The sequence below is a fragment of the Ailuropoda melanoleuca genome, chromosome 12 (assembly GCF_002007445.2).
Source record: "Ailuropoda melanoleuca isolate Jingjing chromosome 12, ASM200744v2, whole genome shotgun sequence".
In the NCBI taxonomy this organism is placed as follows: Eukaryota; Metazoa; Chordata; class Mammalia; order Carnivora; family Ursidae; genus Ailuropoda; species Ailuropoda melanoleuca.
Genome location: NC_048229.1, coordinates 16,841,178 through 16,861,965, shown reverse-complemented (window position 1 = coordinate 16,861,965; position 20,788 = coordinate 16,841,178). Strand labels below are relative to the sequence as shown.

Sequence of the window (20,788 nt, the reverse complement as noted above, 5' to 3'; positions counted from 1 at the left end):
GATGATGGTTTCTTTTTAGTGGACAGTAACCTTAATGTTCCTTATTCTTTTGTAGGTTCAGTTTCCCTTAGAATTTTTGTAGTTGAAATAAATGAATTAATGCAGCTGGAGCTGTTGATGTATTTCCCCCAAACCCGTCAGATAGCCCCTTGCTAGGTAAAGCCAGAGACGTTTCACTTCGCATAGTTGACCGAGCATGCTTTACATCGTCGTGGATCAGTTGCTTAGAAACCGGGATCTTGTCTGTTTCCTTGAAAGTCATTTTACTTCAGATGTTCACAGCTGCCATGGAGTACATCAAAACAAATAACAGGAGCGGTTACCCAGATATTATTAACATGAGGTGGAAAGTTGTTTTGAGTATGCAGGAAATAAATATATTTGTCCGTGTTTAGCTTTTTTACCTTTGCTTTAGATATTTACATCATTGAAACAAGTGGAAACCATGTAAAATGAGAGACTTGTAGACAAGGGCATAATACTGCCTGGTTATTTATATCACTCACACACACACACACACACACACACACGCACATTGCTTCTAGCAGGCAGCCCGCCTTGGTGGTTCATGTTGGTATAACTGTGTGACAGTTGGTTATACTTGGAGAGACTAGCATATGCTTCAGATTTCCAAAAACATCTGACCTTTCTAAGCAAAATTATCATAGAATTTGACACATTGCAACGAGATAGCACTATTTTCTCAAGTTAAAGGATACTCATGTTTTAATGAGTTTCTTAATTACGAATTAAGAATTACTGTGAGTTAAGGATACTGAATTAAGAATAATTAAGAACTATTTATTCTTAATGTTTCTTAATTATAAAAATCTTCTTATTATCATCTGATTGTCTGATGTCCCTCAGGTCTGTGAACAACACCATTCTGTTGCCCCTGAGAATCAGTCATTGCCTTCTCCACAGTCCTACTAGACTTCTGTTTGTTTTTTCACATTGAATCACCGTTGCAGTTTCTTGGCCAGAGGTGTTAGCGTTTTGCCGTGACTCCGCTGTGGGGTCTCAGCTCAGAGGGGTACAGTTTGCGCCTTCGTTCATAGGAGGCAGAGGAGACCGTGTAGAGGACATGCTGGCGTCTCGTGAGAGAGGGCTTGCTTTGCCAGGAAGAGAAACCATCATATCCTCTTCCTCCAAAGAGAAACCAAAGGTTGGCCACTGAGGCAAAGTCCCAGTTAATGCTGGCCTTAGAGGGGAGAGAGACCCCACTTCAACCAGATGCTGCAGGTAACATTCAGCGCAAACTTGTCTCCGATTTCTTGTAGGGTGACAGCAGTATCCGCTATTTTGAGATCACAGATGAATCCCCGTACGTCCACTACCTCAACACATTCAGCAGCAAGGAGCCTCAGAGAGGGATGGGCTACATGCCCAAGAGGGGACTCGATGTTAACAAATGCGAGATTGCCAGGTAAAGAATCGGTCCTGAAGTCTTCACACTGTGCCGTACGCGCCGCACAAGAGCAGTGCATCTACCAGTCGTGCCTGGAGCCGGGCTGTGTGCCCTTTGTCGTGGTGCAGAATTGGTGTCTCGTTTCCTGCCTGCACTTAGGAACATGGAGTTTTATTTACTTTTTAAAAAGATTTTATTTATTCATTTGAGAGAGAGAGAGACAAGAGAGAGCACAAGCAGGGGGAGCGGCAGAGGGGGAAGGAGAAGCAGGCTCCGCAGAGAGCCCGACGTGGGGCTGGATCTCACGATCCTGAGATCATGACCTGAGCCAAAATCAAGAGTTGGGCACTTAAGCGACTGAGCCACCCACGTGCCCCACAACACCACGTTTCTGAGGACATCTGCCTAACTATGCTGTCCTGGTCACACAAGTAATGAACACATCTTTAAAAATAAAAATAATTTTTAAAAGCCCCTTTATATATTGATTACTAGAAGTTTCTTTTTAAAATACATTTAATTCTCTCTACCTGGAATAGCAAAGGAAAGTTGTCACAGATAATTCAAAATTATGGTGTAAATTAATTTCATCAAAATGTGGTTCAAAATAGACTGAATCCAAACTTAAGTTTGCCTCCACTATTCGGGAAAGCCTTTATTTTACTGTCATCTAAAAGTTTAAAAGACTATAAGCATAATCATTCAGGATACCTCCTACGTCTTAAGTATCTCCTGAGCATTTGTTAGATGCTGGGCACTGTGCTGGTCGTGCTGCCACACACAGTACTTGAGCTGGCTGTCAAACCTAGGGCAGTGTTTTTTACTGCCAAGCGGACTGCAGAGGTTCCCACTCTTTCCACCCTTTGGATAATTTCAAATTTTTCTTAAGTGTTAGACATGATGTGGTTTACTTGGATGTCAAAATTTTAAGCTTAGGATTGTTTCATTTTCCTTTTTAAAAAATCCTGGGGCACCTGGGTGGCTCAGTCATTAAGCATCTGCCTTCGGCTCAGGGCCTGATCCCGGAGTTCTGGGATCGAGCCCCACCTCAGGCTCTTCCGCTGGGAGCCTGCTTCTTCCTCTCCCTCTCCCCCTGCTTGTGCTCCCTCTCTCTCTGGCTGTCTCTCTGTCAAATAAATAAATAAAATCTTTAAAAAAATAAAAATCCTATTTATGCTGACAAATGTTCAAACACCTCTAGTTGACAGAACACCTGTCATCCAAGTCATCAGTGCTATCTAATATTAGGTGTTTGTCCTCTCCGGCCTGCTGACTTGGTCACTTTTGTATAAGTGAATCATCGTGGTGGTGGTGTTTCCCCCATGGCTGGTCAGCCCCCAGAGGACTGGAGTTGGACCATCCCCAGAAGCATAGACTTCTGTTCCTGGCTCTTGTTTCCAGTCTGCCATTTCCTAGCATAGTTACTCTTGGCTTCTCCTTTCTCATCTGGAAAGTGGGAACACAGTTGTACCTGCCCCCCAGGGTAGATAGCTACGGTGACAGGCAGAGCATCTCAGACCCCATGCAGCAATGTAGAAGACTAGTTGTCAGTCATGAAGCCTGTTACCTGGACTCCTGTTCCACTTAATACAACTTTGCCTTTATGTCCCCCTCGAAGATTCTTCAAACTTCATGAGAGAAAGTGTGAGCCTATTATCATGACTGTTCCCAGGAAGGTAAGTGCCCAGTTCCCTAGGCAATCCATGTTTAAAAAGATTGTTAAAATTCCAGGTCTGTCTTCTTCTTTATCTAAGGATTTTCCCAAAATGTCTCTTGCAGTCCGACCTTTTCCAAGATGACCTGTATCCTGACACAGCAGGGCCTGAAGCGGCACTGGAGGCAGAGGAGTGGTTTGAGGGGAAAAGTGCAGATCCAGTCCTCATCTCCTTAAAGCATGGATACATTCCTGGCAAAAACAGGGATCTCAAGGTGGTCAAGAAGAACATTCTGGATAGCAAGCCCACTGCAAATAAAAAGTGCGACCTGATCAGTGTCCCCAAGAAAACCCCAGACACGGCCAGTGTGGTAAGGACTGCGGGGGGAGGGAGGGGGAGGGTGTGCTTGGCTGGCTCAAGGCTTGTATTTATTTTTTTTAAGATTTTTTTTTTTTTTAATTTATTGAGAGAGAGGGAGAGCAGGGGCAGGGGCAGAGGGAGAAGCAAACTTCCCACTGAGCAGGGAGCTGACATGGGGCTCGATCCCAGGACCCCGGGATCATGACCTGAGCCGAAGGCAGACACTTAACTGACTGAGCCATCCAGGTGTCCCTGTTGGGTGTTTTCTTAACTGCCTCTCCCCAGTGTTTACATTCATGTCTGATTGGGGTAGAAATGAAACAGGAGAGCATGGGGCTATAGATTCTGGGAAGAGAGGGTCCCAGGAAGGGGAAAGAGTGGTGAGAGGGTTCAGGTGTTGCAGGAGTGTTCCAGAGACAAGCATCTGGTGGTGAGTGAGACTTAGCAGCAAAGATGATCTTGGGCCTCTTGGCAAGAACCATTTCAGTGGAGTGGTGGGAACCAAAGCCTGATGTTGGAGACCCGCATGGCCCCCGCTGGGAGAGCAGGGTCTAGCTAGGGAGGACGGGGCATGGGGAGTTGGCGGGAGTCGGGCAGGATCCCAGGGAGCCAGAGGAAAGGCAGTGAGTTGTCAGTGAGAAGGTGAGTGGAATGAAGAGCCAAGGTACCTGGAGGAGCTGGTGCTTTGGCCGTGACTGAGGAAGCCACGTGAGGCACCGTGGCCTGCAGGGTTTCCAAAAGAATCAGCTACACCTGGGAGAGACTGCAGCCTCTCCGGAAAAGTTAGCAAGCAGGGCAAGGGGTTTAGCTCCTAAGAAGGACCCTCCCTGGGAGATGGTAGGAACTCTGTAGCCTCTGGAAGTTCACCCCTGACCCAGGTCACATAGAAGTTACTCCTGATGGCATTGCATGGGGTGGCTGGGCTGTGGGGCAGCCTTGAAAGGATCGGTCCTGTCCCACAATTTGTGTCCTGAGTCTCAGTGCACAGGCACAGGGAGTGGGAGCAGCGCTTCGGGGCCCTAGTTCTGCTGTGGGCGGCAGGTGGACTGACCAGGCAGTACTTTCTCGGAAGGCCCAATCTGGTGGCTGTGGCTTGCCACTTCCAAAGTAGAAAATTAGATTGTATGCCTTATAAATTCTCAACTGTGGTAAGCTTTGTTTACTGCGTTTTAGTAACGTCTTCCCTCTCTACCTCCCCCGTCTGGTTTCCTTAGCAAAACGAAGCCAAGTTGGATGAGATTTTAAAAGAGATCAAATCTATAAAAGACACAATCTGCAATCAAGATGAGCGCATTTCCAAGTTAGAACAGCAGATGGCGAAGATCGCAGCCTGAAGGTTCACCCCCCACCCCCAAAATGGGAGCAGGAACTTGTGCTTGGTAGCTGGTTGTTGGCGTGGTCCCAGGGAGGGCGAAAGGGAGGCACTGCCATTCGGAGACATTCCGTGTCACATTTGTCAACCAGCGATAGGCCACATTCCAGTAAGAACTCAATTCGTCTCCCAGATTTGCAGAAACAAAATGTGATTGAAAAGCTGAGCTTTTTATCCGAAAGCTTTTTTGATGTTTTAAGTGTTATGTGACTTGAACTTTTAAAAGACAAAAGTGCTACTTTTAAAATCCCAGATAATTCTGAATTTTAGAAAACCAACCAATTCTGATTCAGTGTCGTGCCCAAGTACCTTTTTTTTTTTTATAAACGGGGACCAATGCCACATTGCTTTTTATATTTCTTTTTTTTATTGTTGCCAAAACCAAAAGTAGCTTCCCCCCCCCCTTGTATTTTGCTACTTTGCAGTATTTGTGGGTTTTTTTTTTTTCCTTAATTTGAAAGGGACAGCACTGTGTATGTTTATAAACTAAATGAAGATAAGATATTATTTTGTATACACGTTCATCTGAGAACAATCAGAGCAGTAGCCACACGGTGCTGGCTCTTTTGCAGCACAAACCTGGTCATCCTCATGACTGTACAGAAGGAAGACTTGAAAAATCACGTGGGTTCGCATCACCACCCTCTCCTTTCATGGAGTCTTCTGATCAAAAAAGCTCCTATTGTATTGTTTCCTTTCTTTCCTTTCTCTTTTCTAGAAACTGGGTGGTTGTACCAGAATGGAATTTCACTTCTTGGTTATCCTGTGCTTCAGATGATTATAATCTAACCTAAACTAGCATGTGTTTCTGCAGTTTTGTTATACACATAGAATCTATTGCATTGATCACTTTAAACATCATGTTTCAGGTTTCGGTCAATACTTGACAAGGGTACCCGGGACAAGAAGCCACAGAGGCCACTGTGGGGTGCGCCTTCTTGCCCACTTAGCAGCCTGCCTAGCTCTTGAGTACAGTAGGGGACTAAGACCTAGGGAACCTGGAGGGGAGTGCGTGCCCCCACGTGACCCTCTGCTCTTCCCGCACATCCCCTGCCGTCCCTGTGCTGTGCTGGAGGCAGCAGTGGCTCTCCCTGCACCACCAGAGCCCCTGCCCTTCCCACGGTCTCATGGGTGCAGCCGCTTCTCTCAGGGCTCCCCCAGCCAGTCCTGTCCTCCCTGCCTTTCAGCCCTCCCCACATTCAGCTAAGAGGAGGCCAGAGGGTGCTACTAAATATTGAGAGTGAGGAGAACAGTCTAGCAAGAGCCAGACCAGGAGCGCAGGCTTCTGCTGTAGCTTTAATGTGTACCAGCTCGTCCCTTTGCGCCCTCCACACAAACCAACCTGCTGTGCCCCTGCAGCTCACACAGAGGTTCCCCAGACGCAGGGGCCGGCGACTGAGCTCTGATGCCTGTTCCCTTCCTAGGTGAGCTCGGACTTCTCTCCCATTTCCATGTTCTCATTTTGCATGCTTGAGGAGCAAGATTTGGGGAATCTCTGGGAAGGGCTGAGTGAGTGTCTGTGGTTGAACATGAAACGTATGGTGCCAGTGGGCCCACCCAGGGGCTCTCGTGCCTGTTCCTGCCAGAGCCTGGTTGGAGGTGGAGTGTGGCGACAGTGGGTTGGAATGCACAGCCGAGCTGGGGCTAATGCCCGTGTGGGAAAGGTACCGTGTTTTTACCCAGTATTGGGATCGCTGCCTCCACAACTTCCAGGCACCTCAATGTTTGGTGTGGTTTTGTGTGTGTATGTGTGTGTGTGTTTAATATTGGAGTGGATAATGACATGTGAGGAAAACAATAATCACAGTGACTTATATTCAAAACCTGTACATGTTTCTTTTTCAACGTAATCTGTTGAGGACCTTCTTTTTGAAGATTCAGAAATGTTTTAAGGTTCTGATATCAAATTAAGTAAACAAAACTGTTGATGGTGGTGGAACACATAGAGAATGTGGTTCAAAGAGAAGACAGAGGGCAAGGAGAAATTACCCTGATCTTAGCATGTAGTTTATGACTTATTTAATGAACAGATGCCCAGCCAGGCTCAAAGTTGGCGCCTGAAGCTTTGTGGATTATTCTTCCTGTTGTGTCTTTCTTTTGTTTTTTTCCTTCTTTTTCTTTTTAAAGCCGCGCTATCCCAGAGGAAAACCAGTGAATTACTCCTAGATCGGCTCTTATAGAGCGGCCATAGTTTTCTGTCAAAACACTTGCTTCCATTTTCAAAGATAAAAAATCATTGATTACAAAATGGTGTCCGTGTTTATTTCACACCTCAGCTGTCTTTGAGGCAGCCCACAGCCTCTCTGACTCAGGGGAACCAGCTGGGCGACTGTTCCTCTCTGAGGGTGAGTACAGGGGTAGTGTGGGTGGGCCGCTGCGCTCCAGCACAAGGGGAGGCCGGGCCGGGTATAGCGGAGCGAGGGCTACTGCCGGGTTCCAGCAGGCCTCCAGCCTTTACCAGGGGTGGGATTTGGGGCAGATGTGCTAATCTTGAGGCATCCCTTTCCCTGCTTTGAAGGAGGGATACGAATCCTATGTCGTTCATAAGAGAGAGACCTGCACCTGCCACACACACAGCCCTTGCCACTGCCGCGTGGCTGACATTGTGACTACGACCAGCTGAGTCCCTAGCTGTGCCTCCGAAAGTACTGTTTTCTTCAGTACAAGTACAGCTGTCTTGGCTTAGCTGTGATTTTTATTCCAACAGAGGGTTTTCAGGGTCATTTGAACTTCGTGGCCTTTTTAGCTTCCGTTTTTTACACCCAAATACTGTCTCATGACATTTCAGTGATTGTAGCAAAGAATCCCCCACCGTTTGGTTTTTCCAAAGGTTTCTAGACATGAATAACTGGCACAAAGCTCTCCCTCCTCAAGTACATTCTGCTAAAGTTGCTGTAGTCCGTGAGGAGGACGGCAGCCGGGTTCGTGGTCAGCCCGTGCGTGGCTGCAGGAAGTACAGTGGGCAGACGCCGTCTGTGCCCCTCCGGGATGCCCCCGGTCAGGGGGCAGACGCGTGTGTGAGGTGTTGACAACCGGCTTTCTCTCACTTGGCTGTCTTGCTTCTATGCCAGAAAACCTAAAGGTCACCATGTCAGCCGCAGACGGCCAGCCAGGCCCCACTGAGGGAGGACTTCTGTTTTTTTTTTTTTAAGGGCTACTTCCCTTGCTGTTCTTGTTCTGTGTCCAGAAAAACTTTTTGTTGGCTCTTAAGAATATGTTAACTCTAAGAGGCCCTTCTCTTTGAGCTAGCACATTAGAATGTCCTGAAGCCATCAGTGGGCCCGAACGTGAGTCATGGCCAAGGACACACACCTATTCCTCCTTCAGACAGGCAGTACTGGACAGTGCCCCTTGTTAGAGTCCTTTCCTGCGAGGCTGGAGCGGGTTTATGCTTATTGGCACAGCTTTCCAAGAGGGCAGTGTGACAAGGTAGATCTCAAGTCTTCAACGTTCCTACCTTTTGGCCCAGGGTTTTCACCTCTGGGAATTTTGCTCCAAGGAAACTAGTGGGAGAGCTCTTCAGGAATTAGCAGAGGAAAAATTCGTTTAGCAGGGTTGGTTAATTAACCAGCCCAGGACAGATTGCTTTTGACAAGCCCTCTTAAGGATACATACATATACGACGTATGTTTACGTGTTGAATCAACACGAGTTTTGTTGTTGCTATGTGGAGGTACCAGCTGTGGATAATTTTTTTTAATTAGATTTTACTGAATTTTATATTTCTCGTAAATGCCCTTATTCCCGGAAAGAAGTTATTAAAATTAATGTATGAACGATGAATTAGTGAGGCGTTGAAACAAGCATCTTAAATCAGTGGGGGAGGGAAGAGGTACAGCAACGACAAGTTGCTCTGGGGGGCAGGGACTCCTAAGAGCCACCCAGCGACACCAGTGTCTGTTCCTGATGGAGTCAGTAAATGGAAGGAAACTTTATTTTCAAGTTTAGAAGAAGAAAATACAACCTTAACTTGACAATGGCAAGACCTCCCGTATCTTGGTATCTTGTAGGTCTTCTTAGCATATGAAAATCCCTTTGAAACCTCCCTTTTCCTTACCTCCCCCAACCCCATAGTATGTAATCAGCCACCCCTCACCACCCTGGGACAGCAGCTCACTCTGCCCATGAGTCCTTTCCTCATGCTTTAATAAACCACCATTTTGCAGCCAAAAAAAAAGTCCTTTTCTATCTAGACTTTGGGGAAAACCTTTTAAATCGCAAAGGAAAAGCTAGATTGGCTCCATAAAAATCAAATTACATAGGACTTTAAAATGTCAAAAAAGGTGAAGGTCATGGAAGCTGGGAAATAGATTTTCAACCAATATGATATGAAGCAATATACTTTAATATGCTTAATCTCAGCCCCAGCTGCCTGCTCTATATGAAGTGGAGGTGATCTCACCTCCCTGGTGGGGTGTGTCCAGTGGTGAGGCCGAGAGGGCTGATGTGCCAGCAGCAGCCTGCCTTCCTGGCCCCCGGAGGGTTCAGTCTTAGCAGGTGGTTTATCACAAACAGGTGGAAGGAGGTTGCTAGGCGACGCTAGTCAGAATGAGCTTTGCTCCCCGATGGCGATGGCGAGTTTCTGGAAAAGGTGGAATGGAGAAGTGGGGAGGGAGGAACCGCCCCAGATCCAAAAGTAGCCAAGGATAAGGTGGCTGCTAAGTTGGTTAGGTTGGCTGGAATGTGGAGAAAGGGGAGTTTAGAGAAGCTGCTGGAATCTCGGTTCATTGCAGCTTTACTGTATTGTACGGAAATGCAGCCAGGTAAGAAAACAGATTTTAAGGGCCCGAGTTAGTAAGTGGGTGGTGGGGGGCATGTTTGGGTGAGGAGCACAGCTCTGGTGACCAGAAAGCCCTGCCAGCCCTGCTGTCCAGGGAGCCTGGGCTTGGGAGAGAAGTAAATCACTGCGGTGTGCCCCACTCAGGAGGGCGGAAAACAAGATCTCTTCTGTTACCAAAACCACGGGGTGCTTAGTTTTTTGTCTGTTTTTCAGTGGAGAAGCTTTCTCACACTGGCCTCAAAGACTACATGGCTATTTCTGGAAAGGATGACAGCGGTGGGTTTGCAGCAGCGCCGGAGAGAGAGGATTCAGATGAAGGTCTAGCAGGCACTTGGCAGGTGTCGGGAAAGCTTTGGGTTGAACGGGACCAGCAGTCATCAGTGTTGCAAAGGGAAAGAGGAGGAGCTTGTGTGGTGCCCGGTGCTGTGTGAGCTAGGACTTCAGACACGGATCAAGTACCTTCACTGCTAACTAGCCCAGGTGATGCAAAGAGGTTACGGTGTGAAGAGGTCACACACACCGCGGGGCTGCAGGAGCTGAGGGGGTGGGTTGCCAGATGAGTTGAGCCTCACCTCTGCTGGGTGCCACCCTGGTCCCGAGCAACCGGCCTTGCCTTCATTATAGTCCTGCTTTCTTATTACTTCTCTCCAGCCCCAACCCCACCACACACACTAGTCATGATTCTGTTGTCTTGGCATTCAGTGGGTAAATACTTATTTTTCCGGTGAGGATGTGAAAGTCCTGGAGAAAATCGTAGTTGAGCAAATGACCAAGTGGTCCAGCTGTGTTCAGTGTTCAGACTGAAGCTAGCTGTGTGCCCTGACGGTCGGGAAATCAACCATCAGTATTTAAGCAACAAAATCCAAGCTTGTGGGCTGCGCGGAGAGGTCTGAGAACTGGGAAGTTGCCCCATAAATAACAGGAAGTTGTTGCAGGTTTGTTTCCGTGCCAAGATGATGCTTGGGTTGTAGAAGGTAGAAAAGGCACCTCATGGTTAACAAACTGGGACTGCCTACGGCCACCCTCCGCTGCAGTTCCCTGAAACTAAAATGAGTTACCACCCTGGCCAGTTTCTACTAAGGGCAGTGGATGAAAATGCCACAAAAGTTGGCAAGGTAGAGAATCAGGGATCTGGGCACCTGCCAGAAACTTCCCCTTGTATAGAGAACAGACCATTGTCTGAACAGCCTTGTGACTGGTTCCTCTACCCCCACCCACCTGTTCCCTTTTTTGCTTCCAGAGTCATGGTTTCTAGAACAGAATCTGTCAAGATCTCTGAGGGGGACACAAGTGGTTCCCCTTGTCTCCAGGAAGAAGTCCATGCTTTTCAGCCTCCTCTTTGAGAGCCCCCTTGACTTGCCCCCTTCCTGCTACCCTACCTGATTCCCATCTCCTTTCTCATATCCTACCATGGGCTGTCAGCCACTCATGTTGGCTGTAGCTTCAGAATATGTACATATTCCAGATGCTTCTCACACTGCCACTGTTAACCCACTAGTCCATGTCCCTTTCTTCTCCGATGTGTACTGAGCTTCTATGTTAGGGTTCTCCGGAGAGAGAGAACCAGTAGGATGTGTACATATGTAGAGAGAGAGAGATTCATTATAAGGAACTGGCTCACAGTTATGGAGACTGACATGTCCCAAGGTCTGTCAGCAAGCTGGAGACCTGGGAGACCTGATGTTTCTGCTTGAGTCCAGAGGCAGCGAAAAAAACCAATGCTCAAAGATAGTCAGGCAAGGAGTTCCCTCTTAACTCCCCCTTTTTGTTCTTTTCTGGCCTTCGCCTGATTGGGTGAGGCCCACCTACACTGTGGAGGGCAATCTGCTTTCCTCAGTCTAAGGATTCAAATGTTAGTATCTGGAAACACCCTCACAGAGACACACAGAATATTTGCCCAAATAATCATGGCCCAATCAAATTGACATAAAATGTACTATCACATCTTCTAAACCAAGCTTCCTGCTCCCTGCTTTAATCTGTTCTCAACACAATGGCCAGAATGACTGTTAAAGGTATTAAGGCAGATGTGGGCAAACTGAGGCCCACAGCCCAAATCCACCCTGCTGGAAGTTTCTGTAGAGCCCACAAGTTAAGGATGGTTTTTTTACATTTTAAATGGGGGGGGGGAACTTCAAAAAGAATAGTGACAAGTAAAAAAAAAATGAAATTCAAATTTTAGTGAGCTTGAAGTATTCAACAGTATTCCTGTTTGTTTAACCAACATCAATGGCTGCTTTTCCTTTATACCTTCAGAGTTGAGTTGCAACAGAGACTCTATGACCACAAACCCTAACATATTTACAATTTGGCCTACTAAGAAAAAGCTTGCTGACCCCCATATTTAGAGTCAAAACCCTGTATAGGTTTCTCCTCCCACTAAGCTGGCCTCCTCACGTTTGGCTGGCCCAGCTGCCTCCCTGCCCGCCTCTCCTGATGTCCCCTTGTTTTCGGGAGGCCTCCTACCTTTGGTATTTACATGCATGGCTCTCTCCAGACCACCCATCCTTCCTCCACCCCGGTATCTGCAAGGCTTACCACGTCGTTCTCCCTCCCCTGCCATCTTCCCCATAACACCTTATTTCCACGAGATCTATCAACTTCAATTGAGATTTTGACTGTCTCCCCTGAATTCAATATAAACTCCACAAGGACAGGAACTCATTTCGTGCACTATTATTCCCAAGATCTGGCAGATTGTTTTTTAAAATATTTGCTAGAGTGAAACTTCTTGCAAGACACGTCTCTAAAGGCAAGGGAAACAAAAGGAAAAATGAACTATTGGGTCTTCATCAAGATAAAAAGGAAACCTATGGAATGAGAGAAGATATTTGCAAATGACATTACAGATGAAGGGCTGGTATCCGAGAACTATAAAGAAATCAAACTGAACACCCAAAAGCCAAATAATCCAGTCAAGAAATGGGCAGAAGACATGAACAGACATTTCTCCAAAGAAGACATACAAAGGGCCAACAGACAAATGGAAAAATGCTCCACATCACTTGGTATCAGGGAATACAAATCAAAACCACACTGAGGTACAAATTCACACCAATCAGAATGGTCAAAATTAACAAGACAGGAAAGAAATGTTGGCGAGGATGTGAAGAAAGGGGAGCCCTCTTACACTGTTGGTGGGAATGCAAGCTGGTGCAGCCATTCTGGAAAACAGTATGGAGGTTCCTCAAGAAGTTAAAAATAGAGCTACCCTACGACCCAGCAATTGCACCCCTGGATATTTACCCCAAAGATACAAATGTAGTGATCCGAAGAGGCACTGGCACCCCAATGTTCATAGCAGGAATGTCCACAATAGCCAAACTGTGGAAGGAGCCGAGATGTCCTTCAACAGATGAATGGATAAAGAAGACGTGGTTCATACATACAATGGAATATTACTCAGCCATTGGAAAGGATGAATACCTACCATTTATATTGATGTGGATGGAACTGGAAGGTATTATGCTAAGTGAAATAAGTCCATCAGAGAAAGACAATTATATGGTTTCACTCATATGTGGAATATAAGAAACAACACAAAGGATCAGAGGGGAAGGGAGGGAAAACAGAAATGGGAAGAAATCAGAGAGGGAGACAAACTATGAGAGACTTTACTACAGGAAACAAACTGAGGGTTGCTGGAGGGGAGGTGGGTGGGGGGATGGTGTGACTGGGTGACGGGCATTAAGGAGGGCACATGATGTCATGAGAACTGGGTGTTACATGCAACTGATGAATCATTGAACCCTACCTCTGAAACTAATGATGTACTATATGTTGGCTAATTGAATTTAAATTAAAAAAAAAAAGAAATAAAAATTTTTGCGAGGGGGCCTGGGTGGCTCGGTTGGTGAAGCGTCTGTCTTCGGCTCAGGTCGTGATTCCAGGGTGCTGGGATTGAGCCCCACATCAGGCTCCCTGCTCAGTGGGGAGCCAGCTTCTCCCTCTCCCTCTGGCTGTGCTCACTCTGTCTCTGTCAAATAAAATTGAAAAAACAATTTTAAGAAAAATAGTAAAAAATAAAAATATTTGCTAAATAAATGAATGAAAACAGACATTTTGGGAACGGGGACGCTGTTGGATTGTCTGCGTGGCAGTACTTTGCTTCCAGAATGTGACCCTCACCTGGCTGGGCCAGTGCGCCCTTTGGAGCCACCTTGTGTGATACCGAATCTGAGTTTCCCTTTACAGAGGCCTGGGATTTGGGGACGCTCAGGAGCAAGCAGGCAGAGCAGGTGTGCAGTGATGGAGAAAAAGCTTCTGGTCCCTTCAGTTCCCTGAATCCATGCATAAGATCCAGCTACATTTCTAGCCTCAAATTCCATGGGCTACTTCAGGAATCCTATTGCTGCTGAAGCCAGTTTGAGATGAGTTTGCAACCAAGACTCCTTCCTACTGGCGGTATTTCTCCTTCATCAGAGCCCCTTGAGGTCTGAGATCCAGAGTTCTCCATCACTGTACCACCAGGCTCAGTGCTCGGGGTGGCCATTGGAGGCATTGATATCTTCACCTGCTACTGTCGGAAAAACCTGAGTTGAGCACATTTCTATATTTGATTACCCTCTGGCCTTCCAGGTCTGGGACCAGCCCCTGCATTTGCCACTCTCCAGCATCCACGCTGACGTGGTGAGACCCCGGGGAGCCCCCGTTCTCCATTACTCTGGAGGAGCACCTTCACTCTGCAGACCTTCATCCCAGAAGCCGCTCCTGGGCTGCCCAGAGTGACAGCCAGAATCCAGGGCTCCCCAAGGTTCTGTTCCCATTTGAGAAGGGGAATTGTGTTGCATCTGTGGTGGGCCCCAAAGTGGCCATTTCCCCTTTAGATGTTTCAAACCGGCAAATCACAGCCTGTGAGCCCTCCCTTCAATCAAAGAGGATGTGTGTGTTGGGGAAGGGGGGAGGGCAGGCCCTTGGGTATGACCCCTCCCCCAACACCTCCCGTTCATTAAAGCAACTCTGTTCTCTATGAGATCTCTGCTTTCGTTTGAACAAGGGATCCCCATGGCGGGTAATTTTCCAATGCTGCCGCAGAGAAACGAAGCTGTAGGTTTTGTGGTCTGGTCTGGCCAACCTGGACTGAAATCCTCCTGGGCCCTTCCCTGAGCCTCAGCTTCCTAGGAGGCAGATTTGCCACTTTAGAAGGCAGGCATGATTCTAGATGTGACCCCATTTTCAGGGAAATGGGCATCTTAGGGGGGTGGGGAGGAGCCACAATGAGTTCCCAGCAAATTACAAATAGATGTTCAGGTCTCAGCTATATACCTGGCCTGTCAGGTGCAGTCCTTGCCCATGCACAAAATTTCAGGATTCCACAAGTGTTTAATTTTTTTCTCTCTCTCATTTTCCTCACTAGCTGAATGCATGGTTGACCCGCTTATGCCTGGTAAATACCAGGTCGAAGGTAAGCTTTGCTGGCTTTCCTCTGTCTCTACATGGCAGCTGTACTGGTCAGTGGTGTGAACAGTTCCCTACTCCACTCCCCACCCAGAAACAACAGAGGAGTGAAATGCAGCCAGACAGGCCCCCGCCCAGCTGGGTGAACACCATCACGTGGCAGCTACAAGCATTGTCGCCCATCGGCTAATGTAAGCAAAACTGCATTTAGTGCGCGGACGACCACTTAGGAGTGCCCAGGTGTAAAGAGGTGGTGGATTGCTCGGATATTAGATCTTTGCTTGTCCAAGTGGGGGGCCCAGTGAGCTTTAAAATGCGGCTGCTCCAGCAGTAATGGGTTAGTGAACCCCCTCGGAGCACATGTTTGCCAAAAGGCCCATAAGTGGCCCTTGGTTGCCAGGCTAGCCCCACCACTGGGGTCCGAATGGAGAGGAACCTAACACTCACTGGCTTTGCTGATTGCGGTTCCCGCGCCACACCTCAGCAGTGCACATCCTGTCGGAGAGTGGTGGGGAGCGTGGCATCCCCTTGGACCAATTGTAATGGGCAGGATCTGCCAGGAGAAGCAGTGACAGTTTGTATATCTATTCAACAAACATCTACCATGATTGAATTTAGGCTCCGTAATCAGAGAGCTTGGGTTTAAATCCTGGTTCTCGGGGCGCCTGGGTGGCACAGCGGTTAGGCGTCTGCCTTCGGCTCAGGGCGTGATCCCGGCGTTGTGGGATCGAGCCCCACATCAGGCTCCTCTGCTATGAGCCTGCTTCTTCCTTTCCCACTCCCCCTGCTTGTGTTCCCTCTCTCGCTGGCTGTCTCTATCTCTGTCAAATAAATAAAATCTTAAAAAAAAAAAAATAAATCCTGGCTCTCCCACTTACTAGCTGTGTGACCTCAGGCAAGTTACTTAACCTCTCTGGGCCTTGGTTCCCCCCCCCCCCAATCCAAAAACAAGAATACTAATAATACCTCATAGGGTGGTTGTGACATATTAAATTACGTTTGTTTAATTGTGACAAATGTGTCAAGAGCCTAGGACAGTGCCTGGCTTGAGGAAGCGCCTGATAAATCTTAGCCATTGTTTTTCTTATATGCCAGGCACTGTGCTTGGCCCAGGAGATGCAATGGTGGGCAATGGGTTTCTTCTGGAGCTTCCAGGGAGAGAGATTTGTATCAAGGAATGACATGCATGTTGGAGAGGGGCGCAGTGTTCTGAGATCTCGGAGTAGGGTTGGGGGTCAGGAAAGGCTTTTCCTGAGGAGATAGATGGCACATGAACTGGGTCTAAATTGTGAGTAGGAGTTACATAGGTGATGAGCAGTAAGGAATGCTCCAAGCAGAAGTAACTGTACGTGCAAAGGTCCTGTGTCAGGAGGAAACATAAGAGTTGCTGAAAGAAGACACTGGAGCAGAGAACAAGGGGGCATGTGAGTGAGATGAGGCTGGAGGGGAAGAGGGGTCAAGTCATTGGCTGCCATGTCAGGGATTTGAGTCTTTATTCTAAAAGCCACAGGGAGGGACGCCTGGGTGGCTCAGTTGGTTGAGTATCTGTCTTGGGCTCAGGTTGTGATCTCTGGGTCCTGGGATCGGCCCCAAGTTGGGCTTCCTGCTTCTCTCTCTCTCTCTCTTTCCCTCTTTCTCTTTTTCTGTCTCTCTTCCCCCCTTCTCCCCCTCCCCAGTGCTCATCCTCTCAAATAAATAAACAAATAAATAAATAAATAAATAAATAAATAAATAAATAAATAAAATCTTCAAAAAACAAACAAACAAAAAGCAATGGGGAGCCATTGAATCCTGCATAGGGAGAGAGTTCCTGCACTTGGAGCAAGGATTATACATTGAGGGCTAGGGACCTGAGACCCATTGTGGGTTTTGCTCTTAAGCTTTAGGATAGATGGACTCAAGGGAGTCAGGTGAGGTGATTGGGCTCTGCCTACATCTGCAGCCCAGTCTACTCTTGGACTTTTATTTTTCCTTGCATTGTTTTGCACCAAGCATTCATGCCTCCATTTTCCAGATGAGACAATCCCAGAGAGGTCAAGTGAATTCTCTAAAGCCACACAGCAAGCTTGAGGCAAGGATTCAATTCTCCTCATTCTCAGACCCCTGTTTTTCCACCTGGCTATATTCAGTGGCCCTGGATGGTGGCTTTTGACCTGGCCACTAATCTGTAGGCCCACAGAGGGCAAGGACAGTAGGTATCTTGTGTGCAGCTCATCCCAGTATCTGGCACTCAGGGCTCAATGAATGTATCCTGCCCTGAGAAAGCCAGCGGCATAGTCTTAAGGGGACCCATGTTTCATTCTGCCCCTTCGCGGGGACCCATTCATTTCTTATTCCGGTTTGGTTCTCCCCATAGCCAATGTCTCTCATTTTTCTAGGTCAGGGGTCAGTAAACTGCAGCCTATAGGGCAAATCGGGCCCTCCACCTATTTTTTGCAAAGAAAGCGTTATTGGCTCACAGCCACACCCACTTATTACATATGGACTCTGGCTGTTTCCATGGTACCACCACAGAGTTGAATATTTGGGACAGATCCACAAAGCTGAGAAGATTCTGTCTCTGGCCTTTTACAGGAAAAGCTCCTTGATCCTATTCAAGGGAAGGAGCTGCCCCCTGGGGGGGTTAGTCTACGATGTCTGAGTAGGTTCCTAAACCCCTCCAGAGACTCCTCCAGTCAGGCTGAGGAACGTTTGAGGAAGTGATGTGACTGGCCCCGTCGCTGTGGCCAAATGGCCTTGGGAAACCATAGCTGGGAGCCCTGAGAAACAGGGCTGGGGCGTGGGAGGGACCATCCCCCAAACACCCCAGGAGGGTGGAGACAGACGGTGGTAAATGTCAAGTCATCCTGAAATCTGGGGTATCTATCAAGTCTTTGCGCTGCTTAAAGTCTCTGTTTCCTGATAACAAAGCTGACATATATGTCGTTATATACATTTTTCTGTCTAAAAATATAGGGCAGGAAGATGTATAGGAAAGAGAAGGGCCCCCCATCACTGGGCCACCCAGAGATGATTGCTGTGAGCACTTCCATCAATGCCTCCTCAGAGCACCCACCCACAGCTAAAAGTACCCTGTTTATACATCTTTACACCTGCTTCTCCACTAACGAGGCGTGAGCGCTCTGTACGCATTCAGCGTACGTGCAGCTGTCACACCCGTGTCACGCTCGAAGGGGCAGGTTTCCGTTAGGATGGGACTTGCATGCTCTTTCCAGTGTTTCTTTCACGTTAAGGATCATCGCTTTGCTCTCTGAAGGCATTTGTGGAGGCCTTTTTTGGGCTCCACCTGTAGAAGTGGAAACCTGCTCACTTTGAATGCTTGAATCTCACAGGTGTTAGGTGTCATGAGATGTGGTTTTTCTGGTCTTCGCACAGACGACACGAGCCGGAATCCTTGTAGAGATATTTGCTCCTTGGCAAGGCACATTTAGCTGCTCAAGTCTTACCTTGAGATAACTTACCGGCCCCTAAGTTATTCCCTTCCTTACGCAGAGGGCTTGCTGCTATACAGACAGAGTTCCCCGCATGCAGACCCCGAGCCAGCACCGTCACAGGCCACGGGGTGCGATAGGGAGCTTTTCCCTCCGGCTGCCTGGACTTGGCTCTGCCCCCTGTGTGGGACCTTGAGCCAGGCACGGCCTCGCTTTGAGCCTCAGTTTCCCCCAAAAGACTGCTCCGAGCCTTATATGAGCTGCTAGGATGCACGGTGTCTGGTGAGTGACAGAGGCCAAGGAAATGTTAAGCATTTGTATTACAAGGCTTTGCAGGGGAGGAAGCCGAGGCTCAAGAGAAGAGACTTGCCCAGGGTCACGCAGCTCGTAGGAGGCCAGTTATCAGCCCCCTGGCCTTGAGTGTTTTCCCCTGTAGGGCCCTGCTCCTGGATGGTTTTCAAAGCTCACAGATGGCATAAAGAACCAGGGGCGGGTCTGTGGTACGGTTTCCTTTTCCCCAGGTTGTGCCCGACCCTCCTGAGAAGCGGCTTGTGGCTGCATCTGGGACAGGGAGGAAGGGATGCATCTGGGGGATGTGGGACCTGCATCCGCTTGCTCCGGAACAACCCCCCACCCACCCAGTTCTCCCACCCCAGTGCTGCAGGTGGGGGTCAAAGCCTCTGATGCCGCCCCATTCAGCATTTAGCAAATGACCAGCTGCCCTGGCTCTGTGGCCTGGACGGGGTTGGTCCCCGCTCTAGGGTGACCAAGTCCTTTTGGTTTGCCGAGGACTTACCCAGTTTTAAGCCTGAAAGTCCCGCATCCCCAAAGCCCCTTCAGTCCCAGGCAGACTGGGAGGGTAGGTCACCCTCCTTTTTCCTCTGTATCTTTAGGAACTCACCGTTGGTTTCACAGCTGTGGATATGGTGATGGGCTCTGGTTCAGGATGAGCTGGGTTGAAGGGTGAGGGGTGGGGGCCCAAAGCAGTCCCCAGCAGGGGGACTGTCCTGTTTCTGATGTGCTCGTGGACTCAGGCTAAAACATCTGCCTGGAATGCCTGTAGCCTGAGAGTAGCCTCCAGGCCCGGCGTGGGTCTGTTCAGAGTTTCTTAGTCCCTGCTCCTGAGGGCTGGCTATTTCCAAACCTGCTGGGGGAGAGTGGGAAGTTCTAACATTATTCTCACCACCCCTTTGGGGGTCTTAGAGTTCCTGTCTCTATACAGACTAGGGGAGTTTTTGGCCACTTCGAGAACAGAGGTTCTTTTTTTAAATTTTTTTATTTTATTCATCTATTTATTTGAGAGAGAAAGCGTGCACGAGTTGAGAGGAGGGAAAGGGGGAGTGGGAGAGGCAGACTCCCCACTGAGCAGGAAGTCCGCCACAGGGCTCGATCCCAGAACCCTGGGATCATGACCCGAGCCAAAGGCAGATGCTTAACTGACTGAGCCACCCAGGCACCCCTGGAATGGAGGTTCTGTCGTGGTGAACACCCACTGGGTCTCCCATTATCATTTTAAAACAACCTACCTGTGCGTAAGGCAGGGTATGAACCCCTGTCTGCATATGTTCTGTATCCTACCTGGTGCAGAGCCACAGGCCGGACCCTGGGAGATGACGCTTTCCTTCACTGCCTTGAGACTTCGGTGCTTTCTTATGTCTCTGGGCCTTTGACCACTCTGTGCCCTCTGCCTGGGATGCCTTTGCTTTCCTCCTGGGCTGCCCACCCAGCCCACCCCTACTTGTCATCCCCCGTGCCACTTCTTGGAAGATTCTCCTGACACCCCCCTCCCCTGCCCAGGGTGGGGTAGGGGCCCCTCCTTAGTTCACCGCATGGTGACATTCCTGTCTGTAATGGTCTGTTCACTTGTTCACCTGCTGGCTTCCCCACCAGATGAAGAGCTATGGGAGGACCAGAGCCTGGAATTGCTTGGATGTCAGAGCACCCAGCCTGGGGTGCCAGAATTGACAAAACAACGAGTCAGGATGGAGAATAAAATAGGCAGGTCTTGCGCCGGTGGAATTTGCCACGTAGCTCCTCAGAGCAGGTACAGCTTGTCGCTAAAAGGACCACCTGTGCACCTAGAGAAGGATCCAGAAAGAATGGCTGCGTCATATTTGCAAATCTCAGGAAGGTCTATGTTCTGTGGCTTCTCCCACCCTGAGTCCCTCCTTGGACAAGAATCTAGAATCATCCTTATTTGCATCTGGTCACTCCCTTCCTTCCAGGGTGGGGCCCCCCTCACCCCTACTTGCCATCACCGTGGGGTCATGCCTCTCAACCAGCCCTCCCCAGGAAGCTTCCATGTGGTTTTCGGCATGTGTGTGGTTACCAGAACCCAAGAGGACTCAGCAGGTCCCAGTCTCCCACCCAGTCTCAATCCACACT

General features: G+C 48.5%; 1 protein-coding gene across 1 annotated transcript in view; it reads left to right on the top strand.

Annotated features, from left to right (window-relative positions):
* The window catches only part of CORO1C (coronin 1C), a 73,445-nt gene extending 67,627 nt beyond the window's left edge, over positions 1–5,818 (top strand). The window contains exons 8-11 of the mRNA XM_034638726.1: positions 1,281–1,426; positions 3,027–3,084; positions 3,188–3,433; positions 4,638–5,818. Coding sequence (XP_034494617.1) covers positions 1,281–1,426; positions 3,027–3,084; positions 3,188–3,433; positions 4,638–4,757 — 570 coding nt within the window. The 3' untranslated portion in view covers positions 4,758–5,818. The remainder of the gene's footprint in view (positions 1–1,280; positions 1,427–3,026; positions 3,085–3,187; positions 3,434–4,637) is intronic.
* The last annotated feature ends 14,970 nt before the right edge of the window (positions 5,819–20,788 follow it).